The 21,277-nt window shown below is 37.3% G+C and overlaps 2 protein-coding genes and 1 pseudogene across 3 annotated transcripts; 1 reads left to right on the top strand and 2 right to left on the bottom strand.

Annotated features, from left to right (window-relative positions):
- Positions 1 to 3,631: 3,631 nt before the first annotated feature.
- Positions 3,632 to 4,695, bottom strand: LOC125478100 (annotated as a pseudogene).
- A 2,344-nt stretch (positions 4,696 to 7,039) lies between these two features.
- On the top strand, positions 7,040 to 15,570 carry LOC103967167 (DNA mismatch repair protein MSH6). Of its 2 annotated transcripts, none has more exons than XM_048585772.1 (21): positions 7,040 to 8,252; positions 8,646 to 8,742; positions 9,109 to 9,211; positions 9,309 to 9,362; positions 9,467 to 9,541; positions 9,724 to 9,792; positions 9,921 to 10,004; positions 10,172 to 10,366; positions 10,814 to 11,364; positions 11,448 to 11,577; positions 11,731 to 11,822; positions 11,918 to 12,096; positions 12,240 to 12,436; positions 12,546 to 12,647; positions 12,738 to 12,900; positions 13,274 to 13,563; positions 13,657 to 13,794; positions 14,149 to 14,228; positions 14,336 to 14,435; positions 14,559 to 14,688; positions 14,998 to 15,570. In XM_048585772.1, exons 1-21 carry the CDS (start codon positions 7,355 to 7,357, stop codon positions 15,213 to 15,215), a joined length of 3,945 nt encoding a protein of 1,314 aa, XP_048441729.1. In that variant the 5' UTR covers positions 7,040 to 7,354; the 3' UTR covers positions 15,216 to 15,570. The 2 variants fall into 2 exon arrangements, with proteins under 2 accessions (XP_048441729.1, XP_009378706.2); XM_009380431.3 differs by having other exon boundaries at positions 7,041 to 8,252; positions 12,234 to 12,436.
- A 156-nt stretch (positions 15,571 to 15,726) lies between these two features.
- Positions 15,727 to 18,341, bottom strand: LOC103967168. Its single transcript, XM_009380432.3, has 6 exons — positions 18,060 to 18,341; positions 17,896 to 17,967; positions 17,261 to 17,331; positions 16,747 to 16,909; positions 16,166 to 16,246; positions 15,727 to 16,044 (listed from the first exon to the last, which is right to left on the bottom strand). Exons 1-6 carry the CDS (start codon positions 18,198 to 18,200, stop codon positions 15,856 to 15,858), a joined length of 717 nt encoding a protein of 238 aa, XP_009378707.1. The 5' UTR covers positions 18,201 to 18,341; the 3' UTR covers positions 15,727 to 15,855.
- Between the last annotated feature and the right edge of the window lie 2,936 nt (positions 18,342 to 21,277).

The following is a 21,277-nucleotide window of genomic DNA, read 5'->3' as shown; positions in this document are numbered from 1 at the left end:
GCTCAAAATACTTCTTCACATAATTTCTCTTAATGCCGTTCTCAGAATTACTCCCAATATCGTGGCAACTTTTCAAACCCTAGAAATTATCAAGGCAAGGGTAATTTCAGAGGAAACTCACAGTGTAACAATTATCGGTAGAATAATCCATGTTTTCCTATTAGTGGTCGTTCTTTCTCCAATTTCTCCGGTAAACAAACTCCTTGTCAAATCTGCTACCATTATGATCATGAAGCAATTGACTGTCCACAAAGAATGAATCCCAATTACACTAGCACTTCATCTCTTTCTGTTATGGTTACAAATACTGGATCTACTTCTTCTACACTTACTTGGCTTGTAGATTCTAGCGCCAGTTCATACATGACCAACAACTACATCAATCTTCAAAATCCTAAGGCTTATCATAGTCCTGAAACAGGTCTACATTGGTGATGGCAAAGGTTTGCCCATCTTTCACTCTAGCTCTTCAATCTTAAATACTAGTACTCATCGTTTTCAGTTGAAAAATGTTATTCATGTGCCTGATTTAAAGCAAAATTTGCTTTTTGCAAACCAATTTCTTCTTAACAACTGGTGTTCTATGCATCCTTATCCCTTTCACTTCACTATGAATGATATTTCTTCGGGGAAGATGTTTTTTAGTGGACCAGTTCGTGATGGATTCTACCCATTTCATGCATCATCTTCTGTTGTTGGTAATCACAAAGCTTTTGTTGCTGATACAAAGGCTTCCAAAGATTTTTGGCACCAAAGACTTGGCCATCCTTCTATCAAAATCTTAAATAAATTGGTCTCAAATTCATGTATTTATGTGTCTATAAATAAAGCTTTCTGCTTAGATTGTGATGTAAGCAAAAGCTCTAAGCTTTATTTTGTCATTGTATCTTGTACAACAAGCAAGCCATCAGAGCTTCTTCACACAGATGTCTAGGGACTAGCTTCTGTCACTTTTGTACATGGTTTTAGATACTATGTGATCTTTGTCGATGATTATACCAAGTACTCGTGGTTTGATCCTTTGAAGTTTAAGTTTGATGTACTTTCTACATTTGTTCAATTCAAAGCTCTTGTTGAAAATCAGTTAGGAACCAAGATTATTTCTATATGCTCAGACTCTGGTGGTGAATTCTTGAGTTCAAAGTTCTTTCAGTTCTTACTTGCTTATGCTATTACACATCAACTCAGCTGCCCTCACACTCCATAACAAATGGGTGTGCTGAACGCAAGCACAAACATCTTGTTGAGACTGCAAGAACTTTATTGACAGTTTCAAAGGTTCCACATCAGTATTGGGTTCATGTTTTCTCTACAACAATTTATCTTATCAACAGAATGTCCACTGACACAAAACAATCTCATTGGGAATCCTTATTCAAGAAAGCTCTAAAGTATACATTTCTCAAAGTTTTTGGTTGTAGCTGCTTCCTTTGGTTAAAACCTTACACTACATCCAAGTTATAACCAAAGAGCAAACATTGTGTTTTCTTGGGTTACAGTTTAAATCACTAAAGGTATAAGTGTCTGGATCCTATCTCCAATAGGATCTACATTTCCAGGCATGTTATTTTTTATGAGGGAAATTTTCCTTTTCACAAATCATCCCTATCAATTTCATCTCCTTCCCAAATTCACTCTTCATCACCATCACATACTATCCCATCCATTATAACATTCACCTCAGTTCCCCCTTACCTACAAACATTAAACACAACACCTTATTCTTAGGACTCATCTCCTATCTCCCATTCACCAAATCCTCTTTCAACTTCTCATTTCTCTCAACCACTGCCTCAACCTAATTCAACCATTTCAACCTCTCATACTACAAATCCTAATACCAACATTAATCTAATGCAAACCAAGTCAAAATCTGATATCTTCAAGCCTAAAGCCTTAAATGCCACTAAACATCCAATCCCATCTCATCTCAATGTTGATTATGTTTCATCTACCTATCATCAGGCATCCAAATATCCTTATTGGAGAAAAACAATGCAAGAAAAGTTCAATGCTCTTCTCAACATTGGAACTTTCCTTGGTTCCCTCTTCTCCATCTCAGAATCTTGTAAGCTGCAAGTGGTTGTTTCAAATCAAGAGAAAGTTTGATGGTTCCATAGACAGGTACAAGGCTCGGCTTGTTGCAAAGGGATTTCATTAACAAGATGGGTTAGACTATAGTGAAACTTTCAGTCCAGTTGCAAAACCCGTCACAATTCGACTTCTACTCACCTTGGCTACTCAATGTGACTGGTTTCTCAACCAACTTGATGTGAGCAATGCTTTTCTACATGGTAACCTCAGAAAATTTGTATTCATACAACAACCTCCTGGCTTTGAGGACTTTACACAACTTAATTATGTCTGCAGATTACATAAGTCCTTGTATAGACTTAAACAAGCTCCTAGAGTTTGGTATGAAAAGTTGAATGATGCATTACTTTCTTTGGGATTTGTTGGTTCACAATTAGATCATTCCTTATTTATCAAGAAAGATCCTCAATTCGTGTTCATTATTGTCTATGTTGATGACATCCTTGTCACTGGTCCTTCTCTTCAAGCCTGCAAGTAAGTTATTGGCCAGTTGAGTGCTCTATTTCCAATCAAGGATCTTGGTTCCTTAAACTACTTTCTTGGCATTGAAGTTAAACGATCCTCAAATGGTATTTTCATTTCTCAAACAAAATATATTCTGAATTTGTTGCACAAGGCCAAAATGGATGGTGCAAAACCTTGTGTTACTCCACTTAGCACATCCAAGCTTGATCATACTTCTCCACTCTTGGATAACCCTATTGAATATCGATCACTTGTTAGAGCACTTCAATATCTTACATGGACTCGGCCAGATCTCTCATTTGCAGTAAATCTTGTTTGCTAGTTTATGCACTGCCTTAGAGTTTCTCATATTTAAGCAGTCAAGCGAATCCTGAGGTATCTTAAAGGATCCATTGGTTGTGGTATCTGGTTTTCTAAGAGTTCGTTTACACCAAGTACCAATGCCTACTGAGATGCTGATTGGGCAAGCTGTGCTCTTGATAAAAAGTCCACTGGTGGTTTTTGTGTGTTTTTGGGCAACTTCATTATCAGTTGGAGTGCAAAGAAGCAATCTACAGTGGCAATATCCTCCACAGAGGCTGAATATAGGTCATTGGCTAACACTGCTGTAGAATTCACATGGATCTGCAAACTCATTGTTGACATTGGTTTTCAATCACCTTGTAATCCAAAGTTGTGGTGTGATAACATCTTATCTATCTCTTTAGCCAAGAATCCTATTTTCCATGCTCGGACTATGCATGTTGAAATAGACTATCACTACATTTGTGAAAAAGTTTTGGCACAAGAGATTTCTCTGCATTTTTTTTGTTCACAGGATCAAGTGGCTGACATTTGCATTAAAGCTCTGTCCAAGTCAAGGTTTATGTTTCTTAGGAACAAACTTGCTCTTCGCTAACCTCAGATCAGTTTGAGGGGGGATATTGAGGGTACAAATGTAAATGCAAAGGTAAAAAGATCTTCCTTAGATATTATATAGTTTGTTATAGTTGGTTTTAGTTAGTTAGAATGTGGTATTTGTTTTATGTTGTATATATACATGTTGTAATATTATTTTCAATCAATGAAAAGATTATTTACCAATACTCCCTGCCTCCATTAAATTTTTTGAGCTGCACCACCCGTACAACAGTGCAGAATAAGTTTGTAAATTTGGTGTAAACCTTCATTTCAACTTCTCAAAAAGCAATTGCATTTCTTTTCCCAGCTTTGCCCTTCCAAAAGTATCAAGCAAGCAATTAATGGTATTGACACCAACTTTGAACTTGTAGTACTTCATCAATTCAAAAATGCCAACAACTTCATTCCTCTCCTTGGTAGCAGCAAAAGCTTTAAAAAGCAATCACAAATGTTTCCTTCGTGAAAAACTCTTTCGCTCCCATTTCTTCAAGCAGCGACATCATGGTCTCAAATTGCCTAGTCTTTCCTAAAATGCTCACAATTGAATTACAAGTCCTAGAATTATGGGAAAACCCTGGCTTTTGCCCTGCCCAATAGAAAAACTGAAGGCGGGTTTTCTAGCGTGCTGGAAGCGTTTCAACACCGCCGCAACCAAATCATTGGACAAATGGATACTGCATTCATCAAGAACCGCCTCCATGTTCTAATCTAAAGCAAACAATTCGTCGATCACCTTGCATACCCTGTCGACCTCTTACGGGCCCGCACTAGAACTAGCATGAACATTCTCCCTATCCTCATCCTCGCTATCAGTTTCAACACCCGAATCCGAACCATCAGCAGTGGCACTAGAAACGCCATAATCCAATCACAATATACAATGCCAACCATTGAAGTTGTGAAATTGGAGATTGTAGTAGGTATAGTTAGCAGTTTTTCTTGTAGAATAAAAAGTGAAGTGGGGTATGGCAAAATAAATGGAATTTGACAATGAGAATGATAGAGATAACGATGAAGAGGAGAATGAAGAAAACTAGGTAGGGGCAGAGAGCTACTACTAGGAAGGCAGACTTGCCCTCGGCGGCGTCGTCTTTCTCGTCCTTGATAGAAAGAGCATAGCTCGATGGTGAAGTGGCGGCGTAGGCAGACATCTGAGAGCGGTGTTGCTGGGTGTGGTTGAGGGTAAAAGAGGTGGCTTTGGGCGGAAGAGGATGATCTTATTAGAAAGAGGGACATTGGGCAGCCATGAATGGACTTTCTGGTAGTCTTTGGTAGATTGAGATTTTCAGCTATCAAGTATGGAGATTCAGAGATGGGTGAAGAAAATGGAAGGAAATGTAGAGTTCGTAGTTGCAACAGGCCAGCAACAAAACTGCTGAATCCTAATTGAGCGTAGCGGCGTAACCACTGATTAGTAAATTAGGCCCAACCCATTAAAATTTTCGATTGTGGAATAGAACAAAATTCTACTCAACTATCCAGCTAATGTGACAACGTAGCAATTAGCGATGACATAATGGTAATTGATCATTTGGCTAAGTTCTCAAAATATAAAATAAAAAAATTAAATCAAATTCATCAACTCACACTTAATAATGAGTTGCAATTGACCACACATTGATAACTCAATCCAATTTTTCACTTAAATGAAGAGTGTGATGCTCATCAACTCTATGTAGAACTATATAAAGTTTGTATGGCTATATTAGTCTTTTCAGGGTTGTTTCTTCTTGGACTGGTTTTCCGATTAATTTTTTAACACAATAAAAATTAACAATACTCCAATGTGGCTAAAAATATATATAAGTCATGTATAGTGCACATGAATAAAAGAAAGCCATTTGCACGCACAAAAGCTTAAAAAGGGTAATCAATTATTAATTCGGGTGATAGATTGCTTAAGTTTTTTTCTTTTTCAAATGGTAAGTTGAATCTCTCATAAAAATTCAGGTGGGGAATCAGATAAATTTCTTTGGTTATTGTATTGGGTCGTGGATGAGGACTTTGTAGATTATTGGGCCCGATTTAATTTTATAATGCCCGCCCAATTTAAAAGCTGCGAAAGAGAAGGCAACGAAAAGGAAATTAAAAAAACTAATGAAAATGCTTGAAAACTTTGAGTTTTAACGATAAAGACAAAATAAAGGGTAAAGTGGGCTGGTTTGGTATTGCTGTGCTTTGAAAAAAAACTGCTTCTGCTGTACTGTGAGAATAAGCAACTATGAAATAAAGCAGCATAGTGTTTGGTAAACTTTTTTGTAAAAGTGCTTTTTGGAAAAAAAAGCAGTATTATAGTGTTTGGTAAACTTTTATGTAAAACAACTGTGACTGTGTGAAATGACCAAAAATGATATAATACTAGATGTGCCATTAATTTAATTAACAAATAAAGGTGAATTACTGAATATACTTTATGTTTAAAATAAAAAATATTTATAAATTTTATCTCAAATATTAATTAGGGTAAATTACATTTTACCACCTGAACTTTAGATCTCATAACAAACATTCCGTCCCTAAAATTTCAATTTTATAATTTTTTTTAAATATATGATTTTTTATTATGTATTATATGTTACTATATTACTATTATGATTTTTTTATTATTTAATATTACTATTTTTATGTGAGGATTTTGTGTGGCCATGGGGCCCACACCCCATTTCCCTTCTCCCTGTGTCTTCCTTTCCCTCTACAATGTACACTCCCGAACTCTCTCGAAAACTCTCAACCCTCTTTCACCATCTGCACTCTCTCCTCCACCGAGACAACCCACACACAAACCTTCGATTTCAGACCATCTCACCACCAGATTATCATCATATCCACCCCTAACGAATTTAACCCTAAGTTTAGGTTATGGGAATCATGTTTTGGGTGTTGGGGTTAAGAAAATCTGAGAACTTAAATCCCTAAGCTCTCATAAGAATCAGGACAAAATCCGACTGGTATCAAACTTAGGCTCAACCCCTTCCAATCTCAGGTAGGATGTCCTTGCTCTGTCTATTGGATTTGAGTTAGAATTCGAGTTATAAACCTCTGTGACCTTCTGTTGCATTTTCTAGTTTCCTGATGTGAGAGACTAGCGAGTTGCATGCTTAAATTTGACGAATTCGAGGTTTTACGAACTCGATTTGATTTCTATTTGAAAATTTAAAACTGTAAGGAACCCCTGCATAATCTTGCAGCTTTTTCGGTGAAGAAGTTCGACAATGTCTCATTTAATGCAAGAGAGAGGTAGAAGATTAGGGCACCAAAGAGAAGGAAGGGTCGGATTGGAAAATTGAAAAGTTCATTTATTTTTTACTATTCATCCGTGTTTTACCAAAATAAGCTGTTTTGTTGAAGCTGCTATTTCCAGCTTTTGGTTTTCAGCTTTTTTTCACCCATAACTTTGAAAAAAAAAACTGATTTAAAGTGCTTACCAAACACTTAAAATGCTCCAACTTTTTTTCATGCCAATTTTTTTTTAAAGTTAAGCTAAGCCGAATAGGGCTAAATAGTACAAGATTGATTTTTTAGTATAAAAATGTAGTTTTTCGTTAAAATGAAAAATATTCAAACATTTCGCTAAAGTTCCCGAATTAAAATGGAGGACGAGGAACATACTGTTAAGCTCTGACGGAGAGAGAGTGAGAGTTCCCGGGCAATTTTCGCTGATTTTCCCGCCACCTTAAAACATCGACCCCCGTAAGAGTTCCCGGGCAATTTTCGCTGATTTTCCCGCCACATTAAAACATTCCTCTCTTTTATTCGACGATCTCCTAACTTCTCCTCCTCCTTCTTCCGTCTTCTTCTCAGTCACAGTTCCAGCGATTCCACATTTCCACACCCCTCAGTAAGCTTGTCTCTCTTCTTCTTCATCTTCGCTAAATTAACACCTTCACAAACGGCGATGTCGGCGTCGCGTCGTCGGACCAACGGCCAATCCCCACTGGTCAACCCACAGCGCCAAATCACTTCCTTCTTCTCCAAAGCCACTTCCACTCCGTCCCCAATTTCTTCCAAACAAACCCAAAACCCTAAATCTACCCCCATTTCTTCCAAGCAAACCCAAAACCCTAAATCTACTCCCATTTCTTCCAAACAAACCCTAAACCCTAAATCTAACCCCATTTCTTCCAGACAAACCCTAAACCCTAATTCGAATCCTGGTCCCAGTCATAGCCCTAGCCCCACAACCCCTTTGCCTCTCGATTCCAAGCCCAGCTCCAAGACCAACCCCAAAAAATCCAACGGCCACGAGGCTGTCGGGAAGAGGATCAAGGTTTACTGGCCGTTGGATGACAACTGGTACGAAGGTTATGTCAAGTGCTTCAATAAGCACAGTGGCAAGCATTTGGTTCAGTACGACGATGCTGAAGAAGAAATGTTGGATTTGGAAATGGAGAAGATCGAGTGGGTCCCGGAAACCGTGAAGATTTTCAAGCGTTTGAGGCGAGGCCCTTTGCCAACTCCCACCAATGTGGATGTAGATGTGGTGATGGAGGATGAGGAAGACAGCAACGGTGTAGCTGATGATGATTCGAGCGATGAGGATTGGGTAAAGAGTGGGGACAAAGAGTTAGTTGCTGAGGTTGGTGACGATGAAGAGGAGCTTAGGGAATTGGAGGATGAGGAAGATGATGTGGTGCCCACGAACACAAACAAAAGAAAGCGGGGTGACTCCGGTGGTAAAAGAAAATTGAGCGGTGGAGGGAGTTTGGGGTCTGCTAAGAAGACCAAGTGTGGTGGAAATGTGGGTATGAACGGCCTCAAGGGTGTGTCACCGGAGCCTACCCCTAATGCTGAAGGTAAGTACTACATATTGAGCTTGTGCTCTATTTTGCCTTTTATTTGTTGATTTTGTTTGGAGATGAGAAATGTGATTTTATTAAGAAAATTACTACATATCGGCGGGGCTTTCATGTGTCTATCTTTATTAATATGGTTGTTTTCCACGTATGTGTGCTTCAATGACTGTTTTAGAAGTAGATTTACCACATTTTGGACAATGTAAGCCAAGCTAGAGTTATTCTGTCTTATATGACTCTGTTAGATACTTCATTCTATGTAATTGTATCTTATTAAAAACTTTATTGTAGTTCTACATTTTTTTTATCGACGGTCAATGGATACTCAAGTTATATTAACTTTAATTGGTTTATGCTTTATCTGGTGCTGAATTTGAGTCTGCTTAACTTCAGGGACAAATGCGACTAATGGTATGGATACTGTTTTATCTGGTGATGCCTCATCAAGGTTTAGCTTGCGTGAAGCTGAGAAGTTGCACTTCCTTGGGGAGTAAGTTTCTATACTTATTCCTAATGGTGTTTTTAGGGCCATCCCACTGTACACCTGTTTTATTTGGCAGTTGGGAGTTGGGGATTGCTATGTCTGGAAATTTGTAATTTTCCATTTTTAGTTACTGTTAACTTTGAAGCTTGTTGTATGGCTAGGCTACGGTCATCATATAATTATTATATACCGAAAACATTTGTTACTGGATTTCTGTTTTGCCTATGACAATGATGAAAAAAGAAATTTTTGTACATTAGTATGCATGGATCTGTATTTGTTGCTTTTACTTTTGGAAGCATTTAGATACTGTTTGCATGTAGATGCCCAATTTCAAAATTGTTTTGCTCAACTGCTTTGTTATGGAAACAGACAGCGCATGGATGCCAAAAGAAGAAGCCTTGGAGATGCAAATTATGATCCAAGAACTCTGTACTTACCTCCCGGATTCTTAAAGAGTTTATCAGGTGGCCAGGTAATTGCTTGCTTCTAGATAGATAAGTGGCATGAAGGGTTTTTGTGGCATTTACTATTATGAACACTCTTAATTCAGTGACATGTTAATATTTCAGAGACAATGGTGGGAGTTTAAGTCAAAGCACATGGACAAAGTTATCTTTTTCAAGGTATGCTCGTCCTTACAGGTAGCCAAGTAATGATAAATTATGCCACACAAATTCAGGGTCATTATTGCAGTCAGGTGATGAATATCTCATTTTTGTTTGAGCAGATGGGCAAATTTTATGAACTTTTTGAAATGGATGCACATATAGGAGCAAAAGAACTTGGTCTGCAGTATATGAAGGTAATATATCTTGAAATTTTGTCTTGGTGTTGGCTTTGTGGGTGGGCACATAGTATTTTCTTTTGTTTCACATTTTTATCTTGATTGTTCTGAGATTTTGTATTGTTTAGATTGCTGGATGCATCCATTGTGTTTCCTATTTGTTTTTCTTTAGTTATTGATTTGTTGTTGCCTGATATTAGGGTGAACAACCCCATTGCGGATTTCCGGAGAAGAATTTCTCAATGAATGTGGAGAAACTTGCCAGGAAGGTTGGTTTTACTCTTGTCACTCTATTTGGAGATATCTTTCTTACTCTATTTTATTAAAGTTCAGCATCTATGTGAAGCCTCATTCACACTATGGAAGGAGATTTATTTAAGCTGCCTTGAGTGACTAGGGGTATCGAGTTCTTGTAGTGGAGCAGACAGAAACACCTGAACAGATGGATCTTCGTCGTAAAAAGGATGGCTCTATAGATAAGGTATGCTCATTTTTCACTTGTCAGTCTGTATCCTTGAATTTTTGTCATCTGATTAATTTGATATTCTGTGTTATAATTCTTACCACTGCACGTTGTAATTTGATACCTGTATTGGAGCTATTAATTAGAAAAATGGTATTAACTTCTGAATTTACCTTGGTGTATAGGTTGTGAAACGTGAAATATGTGCAGTGGTTACAAAAGGAACACTAACTGAGGGAGAGGTGCTGTCAGCAAACCCTGATGCTTCTTATCTAATGGCAGTGACTGAAAATTCTCAGAATTTGGCAAATGAAAATGCAGAGCGGGTTTTTGGGGTTTGTGTAGTTGATGTTGCTACCAGCCGGGTCATTCTTGGGCAGGTATGAGTCTGGTAGACCATCATTTCATCTTGTTCTCTTAGTTATCTTGGATTAATCTCATCATTATATAGTTATATATGCGCACATAAAACAGTTGCTCCCTGAACTGGGCTGGATTATCACTCAATAAAGCAGTGGGGAGAGGGACGGGAGAGGGGTTCTTGGTAACTGCTAAGCAAAATAGGTGAAAATTTGTACCTGTTATGAATGTAAAGGGTCTGATAGTGTGATCTTCTGCTGCCTGATGGAGTTTGTGGATGTATGCATTGCATTTCCATTATATTTTAGCTATTTAGGACATATATAATCATTGGGGCAAGTTGTGACATTATTACTCCTAATTACCATTTCATAAGATGCTGATGTAGATGTGTCATAAGGTCGTTTTAGTGAATTGCTTGTTATGTATGATTGTGTTTTTTACTAGTATTTCTTTCCCAATACCAGTTTGGAGATGATCTAGAGTGCAGTGCCTTGTCTTGTCTCTTGTCTGAGCTGAGGCCTGTTGAAATTGTAAAACCTGCAAATCTACTTAGTCCTGAAACAGAGAAAGTGCTGATTCGGCATACAAGAAGTCCTCTAGTGAATGAGTTAGTCCCAGTATTGGAATTCATGGATGCTGAGAGAACTGTTCAGGAAGTTAGAAGTATATACAGGCGTGCCGATGATCAATTGGTTTCTGGTTCTCCAAAGAAAGCCAGTTTTCATGGCAGTGATTCTCATTTAGAAGAAGATGGCTATGGCTGCTTGCCAGATGTGCTGTCAGAGATGGTGAGAGCAGGTGAGAATGGCATCTGCGCACTTTCAGCTCTTGGAGGTGCTCTTTTCTATTTAAAGCAGGCCTTCCTGGATGAGACAATACTCAGATTTGCAAAATTTGAGTTACTTCCAAGTTCTGGTTTTGGTGATACCGTATCAAAACCATACATGGTTCTTGACTCAGCTGCCCTAGAGAACCTTGAGATTTTTGAGAACAACAGAAATGGAGACTCTTCAGGGTAAACCTTTCATATTGTCTTATGCTTTTCTGGTTTGTTTTTATTCCAATCCAAATTCTTAGATAATGTATTGCTCTATGAAGGACATTGTATGCACAATTGAACCACTGTGTTACTGGATTTGGGAAGAGATTGCTTAGAACATGGCTTGCAAGACCTCTCTATCATGTAGAGTTTATAAAGCAACGCCAGGATGCTGTTGCAAGTCTTCGGGTACTCTGTTCATATTATATTAACATTTTACTTCTGGTTCTTATTTTTTCACTTGAACACTGAATCTTAGTGTACAGTATCTAGATGACTTGAACTGGATACCCAATCACTAGGCCTTTCTAACATACAAATGTTATATATGCTTCTTTCTAGGGAGTTAATCTTCCTTATGCACTTGAATTTCGTAAAGCAATTTCTAGGCTTCCGGACATGGAGCGGTTGCTTGTGCGTGTCTTCTCTAGTAGGTAAAACTAGGAATAACAGTTGATTTTATGCTTATGGAGAACTTACTGATGCTCCCAAAGAATGATTTATGGTAACTGAATGTGACTGGATGTAGTAATGCTTGCGGAAGGAATGCTAAGAAAGTGGTTTTCTATGAGGATGCTGCAAAAAAACAGCTTCAGGAGTTTATTTCAGCTTTACGTGGTTGTGAACTCATGGCTCAAACATGTTGTTCTCTTAAAGTTATCTTGGAAAATGTTGAATCTGCACAACTTCATCATCTGCTGACACTGGGTATTGTTTGCTTTTTGCATTTTAAAAGATATAATCTTGCCATAAGAAAGTCTTCGTATAGGTTCATTGTTTTGGTACATGCATGCATCCTTCATTGTTAAAGAAATCTTGGCATCTTATTGTTCATTGTTTTACGGGTAAAGGTCTTCCTGATGTCAACTCAGTTCTAAAACATTTCAAGGATGCCTTTGATTGGGTAGAAGCCAATAATTCAGGGCGTATAATACCTCATGAAGGAGTCGATATTGAGTACGACTCTGCTTGTGAAAAAGTAAAGGAGATAGAGTCTCATTTAACAAAACACCTCCAAGAACAGAGAAAGTTACTGGGAGATAAATCGGTAAGAACTTCTATGGAAGACAAATTGGCATTTTGATTTCTGAGTAGTGTACTTTTAAGTAGAAACGTTACGATATCTCGTAACTTGGTCTTCTGTTGGTCTGTTGCAGATCACTTATGTCACAGTCGGAAAAGATTCTTACCTATTGGAAATGCCAGAAAGTCTGTGCAGTTGTATTCCTCCGGATTATGAGTTACGTTCGTCCAAAAAGGTAATTAGAAAAATCTTTGGAATGGTGAATTAAGTAGCTTTGACGGTTTTATATTAATATGATCATGCCTTCCTTGTGTTTAACATGCAGGGTTTCTCGAGGTACTGGACCCCAGATATCAAGAAGTCATTGACAGAGCTCTCGCAAGCTGAAACTGATAAGGAGTCCTCACTAAAAAGTATTTTGCAGAGGTTAATTGGACGTTTCTGCGAGCATCGTCTTAAATGGAGACAATTGGTCTCTGTGACTGCAGGTATGCAATCTTTTTCCCTCTGTGGGCTGCTTTGTTCTGATCGATTTTGGTCAAACTTTGGTGGATTAACTGGAGTCTGGAGCATAGTTTGTCATTTGCCTTTTTTTAGTGAGTGCATTCTGCTATGTATGCAATATAAGAGAAATCACACACACACACACACAAGAGTAGTGCTAGTTGATTGATTCCCCAAAAGATGTAGCTATGTGATTGTAACAAATATGGGTCCATTTTAAACGAATTTAACTATAGTTAATTTCGAAGCATTTTGGTTAAACAAATTCTAAAAATGTATTTCTAGAAACAAGTCCATGAGTCTAGTATTTAGTGTCTATATTATGTTCACTGCTGATATTGACCCCTCATGTTGCAGAAATCGATGTTTTAATCAGTCTAGCAATTGCAAGTGATTATTTTGAAGGCCCCTCTTGTCAGCCAGTTGTCATGAGTTCATCATGTAGTAATGAAGTACCTCGTTTTTCTGCTACAAGTTTGGGCCATCCTGTTCTTAGAAGTGATTCTTTAGGAAAGGGTGCATTTGTATCCAACGACATTTCCATTGGAGGTTCTGGCCATGCAAGCTTTATCCTTCTCACTGGTCCTAACATGGGTGGAAAGTCTACTCTTATTCGTCAAGTTTGCTTGGCTGTGATTTTAGCACAGGTAAGGTAGTCTTTTCTTATTGTCTGAATTCCTTACTTTTGGTATTCATTGTCTTGTAATGTGTGATCATTTTTGCTTTTGTTTCTTTGGCAGTTAGGAGCAGATGTTCCTGCAGAGAGCTTTGAGCTTTCTCCTGTTGACCGAATCTTTGTTCGTATGGGTGCTAAAGATAATATCATGGTAGGCCAAAGTACATTTCTGACGGAGCTTTCAGAAACTGCAACAATGCTGGTGAGATTACTATTTAGAGCAACCTGGTTCAATTTAGTTTAGTGTTATAAATGTATGTTCTGATTTCTCATTTTTCATAAAAATATATTATTTAGGTAGTGTGGGCTGAAATTTTTTCATCTGATTCTAATCTTGGTTATGAATGCATTTCTCTAGAAAATTCTTAAATCGTGTGTGCATTTTCTCTTGAAAATTCATAAATCATGTCTTCTCAACTTGTTTCAATATTTTGTGCCATGTTTCATAAGTGTAATGAGTATGTCAGTTCACTGGAAATTGAAGTTATTTCAAATTATATAGATGGCGTTATGATTTATTCATTGTTCTAAACATATATTTCAATATTGTTTGTAGTCTTTAGCTACTCGTAATTCATTGGTGGCACTGGATGAGCTTGGACGTGGAACATCAACTTCAGATGGACAAGCCATTGCGTAAGAGCCAATCATTCCAGATATTTGTGAATGATTCCTTTTTAATAAAATTTAGTATTTTTAATTAGTTTCCTCTTCAACCTTTGAACGTCCTCTTTAACTGGCAGGGAATCAGTTCTTGAGCATTTTATCTACAAGGTCCAGTGCCGAGGAATGTTTTCTACCCATTATCACCGACTAGCTGTAGATTATCAAAATAATTCTAAGGTATTTTCTTATTCTTCTGTGGTTGATTTATATTTTCTTTTGACAAGATTTGTGAGAAGATCACTTGTATGCGTATACTATAAATTGTTCTGTGACTAATTTATTTCCTTGCTTCTTTGATAGGTTTCACTATGTCATATGGCATGCCAAGTTGGAAACGGAGATGGAGGTGTGGAAGAAGTTACATTTCTATACAGGTTGAATCCTGGTGCATGCCCTAAAAGCTATGGTGTCAACATTGCACGGTTAGCTGGTAAGTATCTTTGTCTGGTATTGCTTCCTTACTAGCATCTTTAACACAAGAACAGTAATTGAAATGCAATCATTTGGTTGTGATGCATGATCTAGATCTGAGCCATCTCGCTGTCATCTGTGGTTTTCTTCAACATGTATATAATGTATATCTAAAGCACCTTGCCCTCAGTTAATATGCGCATGACTGGGAACTTTTTTATGAGAACTAGACAAGCTTGCAAGCAATAAACTCTATGATGAATCTGTGCATTGCTCATTTTAGTCATTAGCAAATTGTAGTTCTTACTACGTATATTATTCACTACAGGACTTCCTATTTCCGTCCTTAAAAAAGCTACCGCCAAGTCCAGGGAATTCGAGGCTACATATGGTAAACACAGGAAGGCATCTGGAGATAACATTTGCTTTCAAGAGTTGATTAGCATTGTGGCAAAATTGACTAGTCATGAGTTTACCAAAAGCATTGACATGGACTCCCTGACAGAAGTTTGGCATAGAGCAAGACTACTACAGCAAGAAAGTTGATAATGATGGCTTCTTTTGCACTCTATAAGCTTTGAGTTTGCACTCGGAATGAAGATTTTGGGAATGGCCGGCTACTCGCAAGGCGTTTGCTATAGTCTTACCAATGGCTGGGGAACGTGTAACTAAAGGGAAGAAGTACATATTTTTGAGCCTCAAGCCGCGTATCATCATCCACCAGAATTGGGTAAATTCCTGTTTCCGCCAGGGGAGCGGTTCTTCCATTGTAAAAGATAGTTGCAATGTTGATGTATTGGTTCCGATATTCGACCCGACAAGCTTCCAAGGTTGTTGGTTTGGTTGTTTCCTTATTAGTATACGATATATTTCTTTATCATCAAAGTGGTGGTTCACCCAACTGACCAGTATCCAGGTTGCTGAGTTTCTAAACTTCAACCTGCTTGAGTACTTTTTTCTAATTCTGGGTTAGGTTTGGTTGGTGGATCCCTAACTTTATAGGATTTGATTTCGAAACCATAACCTGAAATCTTTAAATGAAGGAAAGAAAACAAAAAGAAAAAAGAATCGATAGTATTTCATTTTGTATGTACGTCAGAGACAGGTGAGCGTTGATACGATGCTCTCTGCTGTCTCTGTTTGTTACAAATGAATGGAAGGAAAAACAATACAATTAGAGATTGTGTCATACTATATGATGTTGAGCTTCTTCATTGTCAGCCAGGTCTTCGCTATCAGTCTCATCTTCAGAGCCTCCTTGTTCATAACGATGATATCGATGATACTGGCGGTGTATGCTGTTTTGGATGGCTGTGATTGTTCGAAATAATATGTACATTGGCAGGATAATCCCACTAGACTTTATAATAAGCACCTGAAATGCAGCCAAATTAAGATTAGCACCCGACATCATTATATTAACAAGTACATTTTTAGAGGGAAATTTTGGAAACCAAATGAAGAGTGGTAGGTGCTGTGCAGGTACTGGTACTTACAGTTAGAAGCGTGAAGGGGTAATCTTCGTCGGAACCGGTAAGCACCACAAAGAGGTGCCTCACCAGCAACACCACCGTAAACTGCAATGCAATTCAAACTCATCGTTAATTAACAGAGTTAAAAGCATGTTTCTTCTGGAGACGGTTAAACTTTTTAAAACCGTATGAATTGGGCAAACACCATTTCATTGCGACTTTTATTTTATATATACAAGGTCAAAGAAGGAAGATAACCTACGTGTTTGCCACATGGAGACCAATTTGGTCAACCAAGCAAGCAATAATGCTACTCATTCATTTCTTGAATACATAATGTCCAACGCCAACGGTCGTGGGTCGCACGCATAATACGCATTTATTTTGTTTCAGTAAATATTAGTTGACCAAGTTATTGATTGTTTGGCATATCTAAGTTGGCTAGAGCAGAAGTGCTTCTCTACGCACCCGAATTAAAATCTACATCTCTACAATTTAGATTAATTTAAAATGAACCATCGCCAATATAAAAGAATATGCTGCTTTCAGACTGCTGTATTGGCTTAAGATAATGGTGCATAAAGATGTGGATGGAACAAACTTACAAGGAGAGCGAGAGATCGACAACAAGATGCACTTCTGTCAGCCGCATACGAGCATTGAGAAGAAGAGTAGCCATTTTCTATTGCTAATCTAGGGCTTCCTGCGCCCTCCTCCTCCTCCTCCTCCTCTTGCTCTAGCTCTCTTCTCGGAACCTGCACGCTGTCTCTGTAACCAAATAAACAATTACATATTAAACATAAATCAAATCAAATCAAGGATCTGCGCAATTTAGAAACATTCCAATTAGTGGTCCTAATCACATTCCCATGTTATTAATACAAGCATTAGAATTTATGCCTACTTGCAAAACAGTCTGTCTGCCTCATTATTTAATTATATATCAACCTCAATATTGCAATAAACGTGCATTTGATTAATTATATAGAAAAAATGAAAATTGAAGGCATAATTAATATCGTAAAGCAACGAATGCGGAAAATAGCAATAGGCTAGCGCTCCAATCCATATTATAAACTATAGATATCTAATTCTGGATACTTAAAGATAGAGACGTACCTAATTGTTACTGCTGAGTCATCTATCTGCATCTTCTTTGGCGGTGGTGCTGTGTATCCTGGTTCATAACTCTGCACATATACATATTTTATGGTTGGAAAAACTTCATCAACCCCATTTTTCTCTTCCAATTTAAACTGTGCTATATTATTTGCACTCCTAAAAAATCATATCGCACTTCTTTGCTATAAAAACATAAGCGGAAATTGCACATAATGATATGTAATGAGGTTTTACAATGTCAATAACAACTCCTAGCACAACACTCAGAACTCCGTCATTAATTGTGAAATGTTGTTTGGTATTGCATCGGAACCAAGGAAGCAAATAGTATAACTTGGAACATAAACCAAAGTCACGGGAAAAGACAAATTTTAGATGCCAAGAATCCAGACAAAACAGAAAACGATGTTTTCATACATCGTTTCATCGACTTGAAAACAACAACGACATCGGACCCAATTCCATTTTTGAAGATTGAAATACGTAAACACGAAGCAAAACAGCAAAAGCCAATTCATCGAATTAGAATACATATTAAAAACAAATTAAAATATGGAACACCAAACAAAAATAAGAGATGATGAAATTCGAAAAGAAGCCAAAAATGAAAAATCTGATCAGCTGATTATTACCTGAAGACATATTTCGCAGATTGTATTGCCTTTCTCATTACACCACCTCTGTATGCAATCTCTGTGTGCAAACTGAGAACAAAAAACAGAATATATAAATCGTTTTCAGGATTATTCAGAAAGCCAAAACAAGAAGAAGAACAAAACTCGGTTTTGAGGTGTGCCTTAACGGTTCCAGAGCATGCACAGGGAGCTTCCATGGTCTTATCGGAGCTTCCGGTTTCTTCTTCATGGCAAATCCTGCAGAGCGAAACTGCCGAGCATGTTTTCAAATCCTCCTCCACGTACAGTATCACGTCTCCCATAATTTTCAAAAACTCCCTCCCTCAATTCTCTCCTCTTTCTGTTTCGGTGTTTCGCTGTTTTCAGAAAACTTCTCTTTAATTCAAAAAACTCTGCCTCTGTGTGTGTGTCTGTGTCCAGTTCTTTCTCTCAACGTGTGCGTCTGAAAGAACGGACTTTAAATAAAAGAAAGGTGACCCGAAGTTCCAAAAATGCCCTCGCACTTATGTTAATCAAAATCAATTGAATATTCACTTTAATTTAACCAATAGTATTATTATTAGTTGTCTTGCCCTCACGCGTTTTTCACAAAACTATCAAGTCTTTGACGCCATAAATATATGGATGCACTACTTTGTCTTGTCCTGCGCGGTCAAACACACATTCAAGTATTTAGAACGTTTAGATGAAGCAATCAATCAAAAATGAATTAAAGTAAGTGAAATATCAAATATATTTTGGAGTATTGAATACCCTGTAATTTAGAGTCATTTAGATCCAAATGTAATGATTGTGTTAGAAAAGTGGAGCAATTGTTGAATTTAAGCTAATGACTCTAAGCGACGGAATAATTTAATACTAAGAGTAATGTAATCTCACCCGAAAATAAGAGCTATCATTAAAGTAGCTGGTATTTTACAAGCATTTAGGTCTATAGTTAATAAAATGCATTTAGCTCGTATTCTTCACTTACTCCTTTTAAATTTGATATCCCAAAAGGAAAGAAGAACTAAAAGAAAAAGGAAAGCGTGAATAATATTTCATATTTTTTTTATTTGCATAATTTTTTGGGAGAGAGGGGCAATGCCGTCAGGTTAATATATAATTTGATTGGGAAACAGTTGCCAAATTGTTGTATAGCAAATTTTATTCTTATATATTGAATTGAATATCAGTGTATTATTGGAGGAGGACACTTTTTTCCATCCTCTCCGCGTCCAATTCGAATTCCTAGTCATCCTACGACCTATCCCTCCCACGTTTGAATTTTGAGCGTGGGATCGTTGATCAACGGTCGAAACCAACGGAACTAATTTAAACTTGAAGGGTCCCCTGCTCTTTGATTAGACGGCCTGGAAACGTGCTCATCCAACTCCAAAAGCGCATCAGCACGGAGCTGTGTGAAAGTGATTCGTCGGGGCTGCTTCTTCGTATGCTCCACATGATATTCCTCTCTTTTTTTGTCACTTATGTTTTCAGTGATATTTTTTTTAGATAAATTACACTTTACAATCTCAGGTTTAGGATCTATTGTAACCTCTTACAATATCTTTAAAAAATTTCATTTTCATACCTCAATTACCATTTTATTTCAATATAATACATCTGTTACATTTTCAGTAATATTTTTTCGGATAAATTACATTTTACTATCTCAGGTTTAGGGTCTATTGCAACCTCATACAATATCTTTAAAACATTTCACTTTCATATCTTAACTGCCATTTTATTTCAATATAATGCATTTGTTACATGTTCCATATATTGATCCATTAAGAACTGACGTGACTGACACATTTGTATTACGTAACTGTCAAATTTATGTCATGTGAAAAAATAATTTTTTTTATACATTAAAAATATTATAATTTTGACCTATTTAAAAAATAAAATAAAATAAAACAGACTGAAACCCAGAAACCCATTGCCCCCCCCCGACCCCCACCTCCCTCTCCTCCACTCTCTTCACCTCTTCCCCTCCCATCCAAAAACCCACCCCATCCCCCCACCTCTGCCATCGTACTTGCCGGCTCTGCTGCCCTCACTTCCCGCCATCTTCTTCCTCGGTTCCAATCTCTGCAAACCCTAATTTCAATTCTCCACTTTCCCCCTATTTCTCCACTCAATCCCTAATTCGTTTCCCAAATGCAGTGCCTCTCGTTCTCCAAATCTATGAGATTCGAAAGAGGGCCGAGCTCAAAGCCGCTGTGTCCAAGCTCGAGCGGCCGTGGGAGTTTGTCGAGAAAGCTCCGCAGGTTTGTTATACGTAGAAGCTTTCCCAGGTCCTTTTCTTTGGAATGGGGTTAAGATAAGCAAAAAGGTTCTTTGGGTCTTCAAAGTTGTTTTGAGTATATGGAGGGGGGGTGAAGAAAGTGGAGGAGAGGGAGGTGGGGATCGGGGGGAGAAATGGGTTTTTGAATTTCTGTTTTGTTTTGTTTTAGGGTTAATATTATAATATTTTTAATGTATAAATTTTTTTTTTTTTTCATGTGGTATAAATTTGGCAGCCACGTTAGCTTTTAATAGATCAATGGATGAAAAATGTAATGAATGTATTATATTGAAATAAAATAGTACGTAAGGTATGAAAATGAAATGTTTTGAAGATATTATATGAGATTACAATAGACCTCAAACCTAAGCTAGTAAAGTGTAATTTACCCTATTTTTTCCTTATTGTAAGGTTATTTTCAGACAATGTCATATGTAGGCTAGTTTTAGCTCGACAGTATGTGAACTTCGACTTCAACAAGTGAGTTATATCCTAATCTGCAAACAATGTTAACTCAAACTCAAAATACCTTTCAAAGCTCGAGCGTTCCTCCAAAATAGTTTTTACCATAGTACACACGAGGTTTTTTTTCTCTTTCTTCTCTATTTGTCTAAAGATTAGTATGTAAGCTCTACTACTCGTGAGGGAGATCAAACTTTTTAATCTAAATAATATTGTTGTAGATGATTGGTTATTAATTCAGTATTGATTAACATGCTTATTTCTTAATGGTGATACATAATTTAGTTAGCAAATTAAATTAATTTAAAAATTAGGTCTTCCTAGCATTATCCTTAGAAAAAAATATTTTAGAGGGAGAAAATATTCTTCAGTCAATGTTGTTATTGTTCAAGATGACACAAGTGATAGATTTTAGATTTGATTTGAATGACAAGTTCAATACTATATCGCTCAATTGGTAATATAAATATATTGTTGTATTAACATACTATTAACAACGATAATAATTCTCAAATTAATGGAAATATCAGCCTTATCCGTTTGTGTTAAAGTATAGAATGAGGCATAAGAATGGTGGCGGCATTTCTGCTTATCCCATCTCGGTCTTATCGTCTCTTCCTTTCTTTTATGTTTTGAAATTATCTA

This window comes from the organism of the source record quoted next, unplaced genomic scaffold (assembly GCF_019419815.1).
Source record: "Pyrus x bretschneideri cultivar Hongxiangsu unplaced genomic scaffold, Pyrus_bretschneideri_v1 Contig23, whole genome shotgun sequence".
In the NCBI taxonomy this organism is placed as follows: Eukaryota; Viridiplantae; Streptophyta; class Magnoliopsida; order Rosales; family Rosaceae; genus Pyrus; species Pyrus x bretschneideri.
The sequence above is the reverse complement of the archived record's forward strand: the minus strand, read 5'-3'. Positions and strand labels throughout refer to the sequence as shown.

What these genes read in the sequence shown, in the direction of transcription:
- LOC103967167 (XM_009380431.3), top strand. Translation starts at nt 7,355, where the DNA reads ATGTCGGCGTCGCGTCGTCGGACCAACGGCCAATCCCCACTGGTCAAC. An exon ending in ACAAAGTTATCTTTTTCAAG is followed by an intron (nt 9,363 to 9,466) that starts GTATGCTCGTCC and finishes TTGTTTGAGCAG; the next exon opens with ATGGGCAAATTTTATGAACT. An exon ending in AGAAATGGAGACTCTTCAGG is followed by an intron (nt 11,365 to 11,447) that starts GTAAACCTTTCA and finishes TGCTCTATGAAG; the next exon opens with GACATTGTATGCACAATTGA.
- LOC103967168 (XM_009380432.3), bottom strand. Translation starts at nt 18,200, where the DNA reads ATGGGAGACGTGATACTGTACGTGGAGGAGGATTTGAAAACATGCTCG. An exon ending in GTCGATCTCTCGCTCTCCTT is followed by an intron (nt 16,247 to 16,746) that starts GTAAGTTTGTTC and finishes ATTGCATTGCAG; the next exon opens with TTTACGGTGGTGTTGCTGGT. An exon ending in ACCCCTTCACGCTTCTAACT is followed by an intron (nt 16,045 to 16,165) that starts GTAAGTACCAGT and finishes GCTGCATTTCAG; the next exon opens with GTGCTTATTATAAAGTCTAG.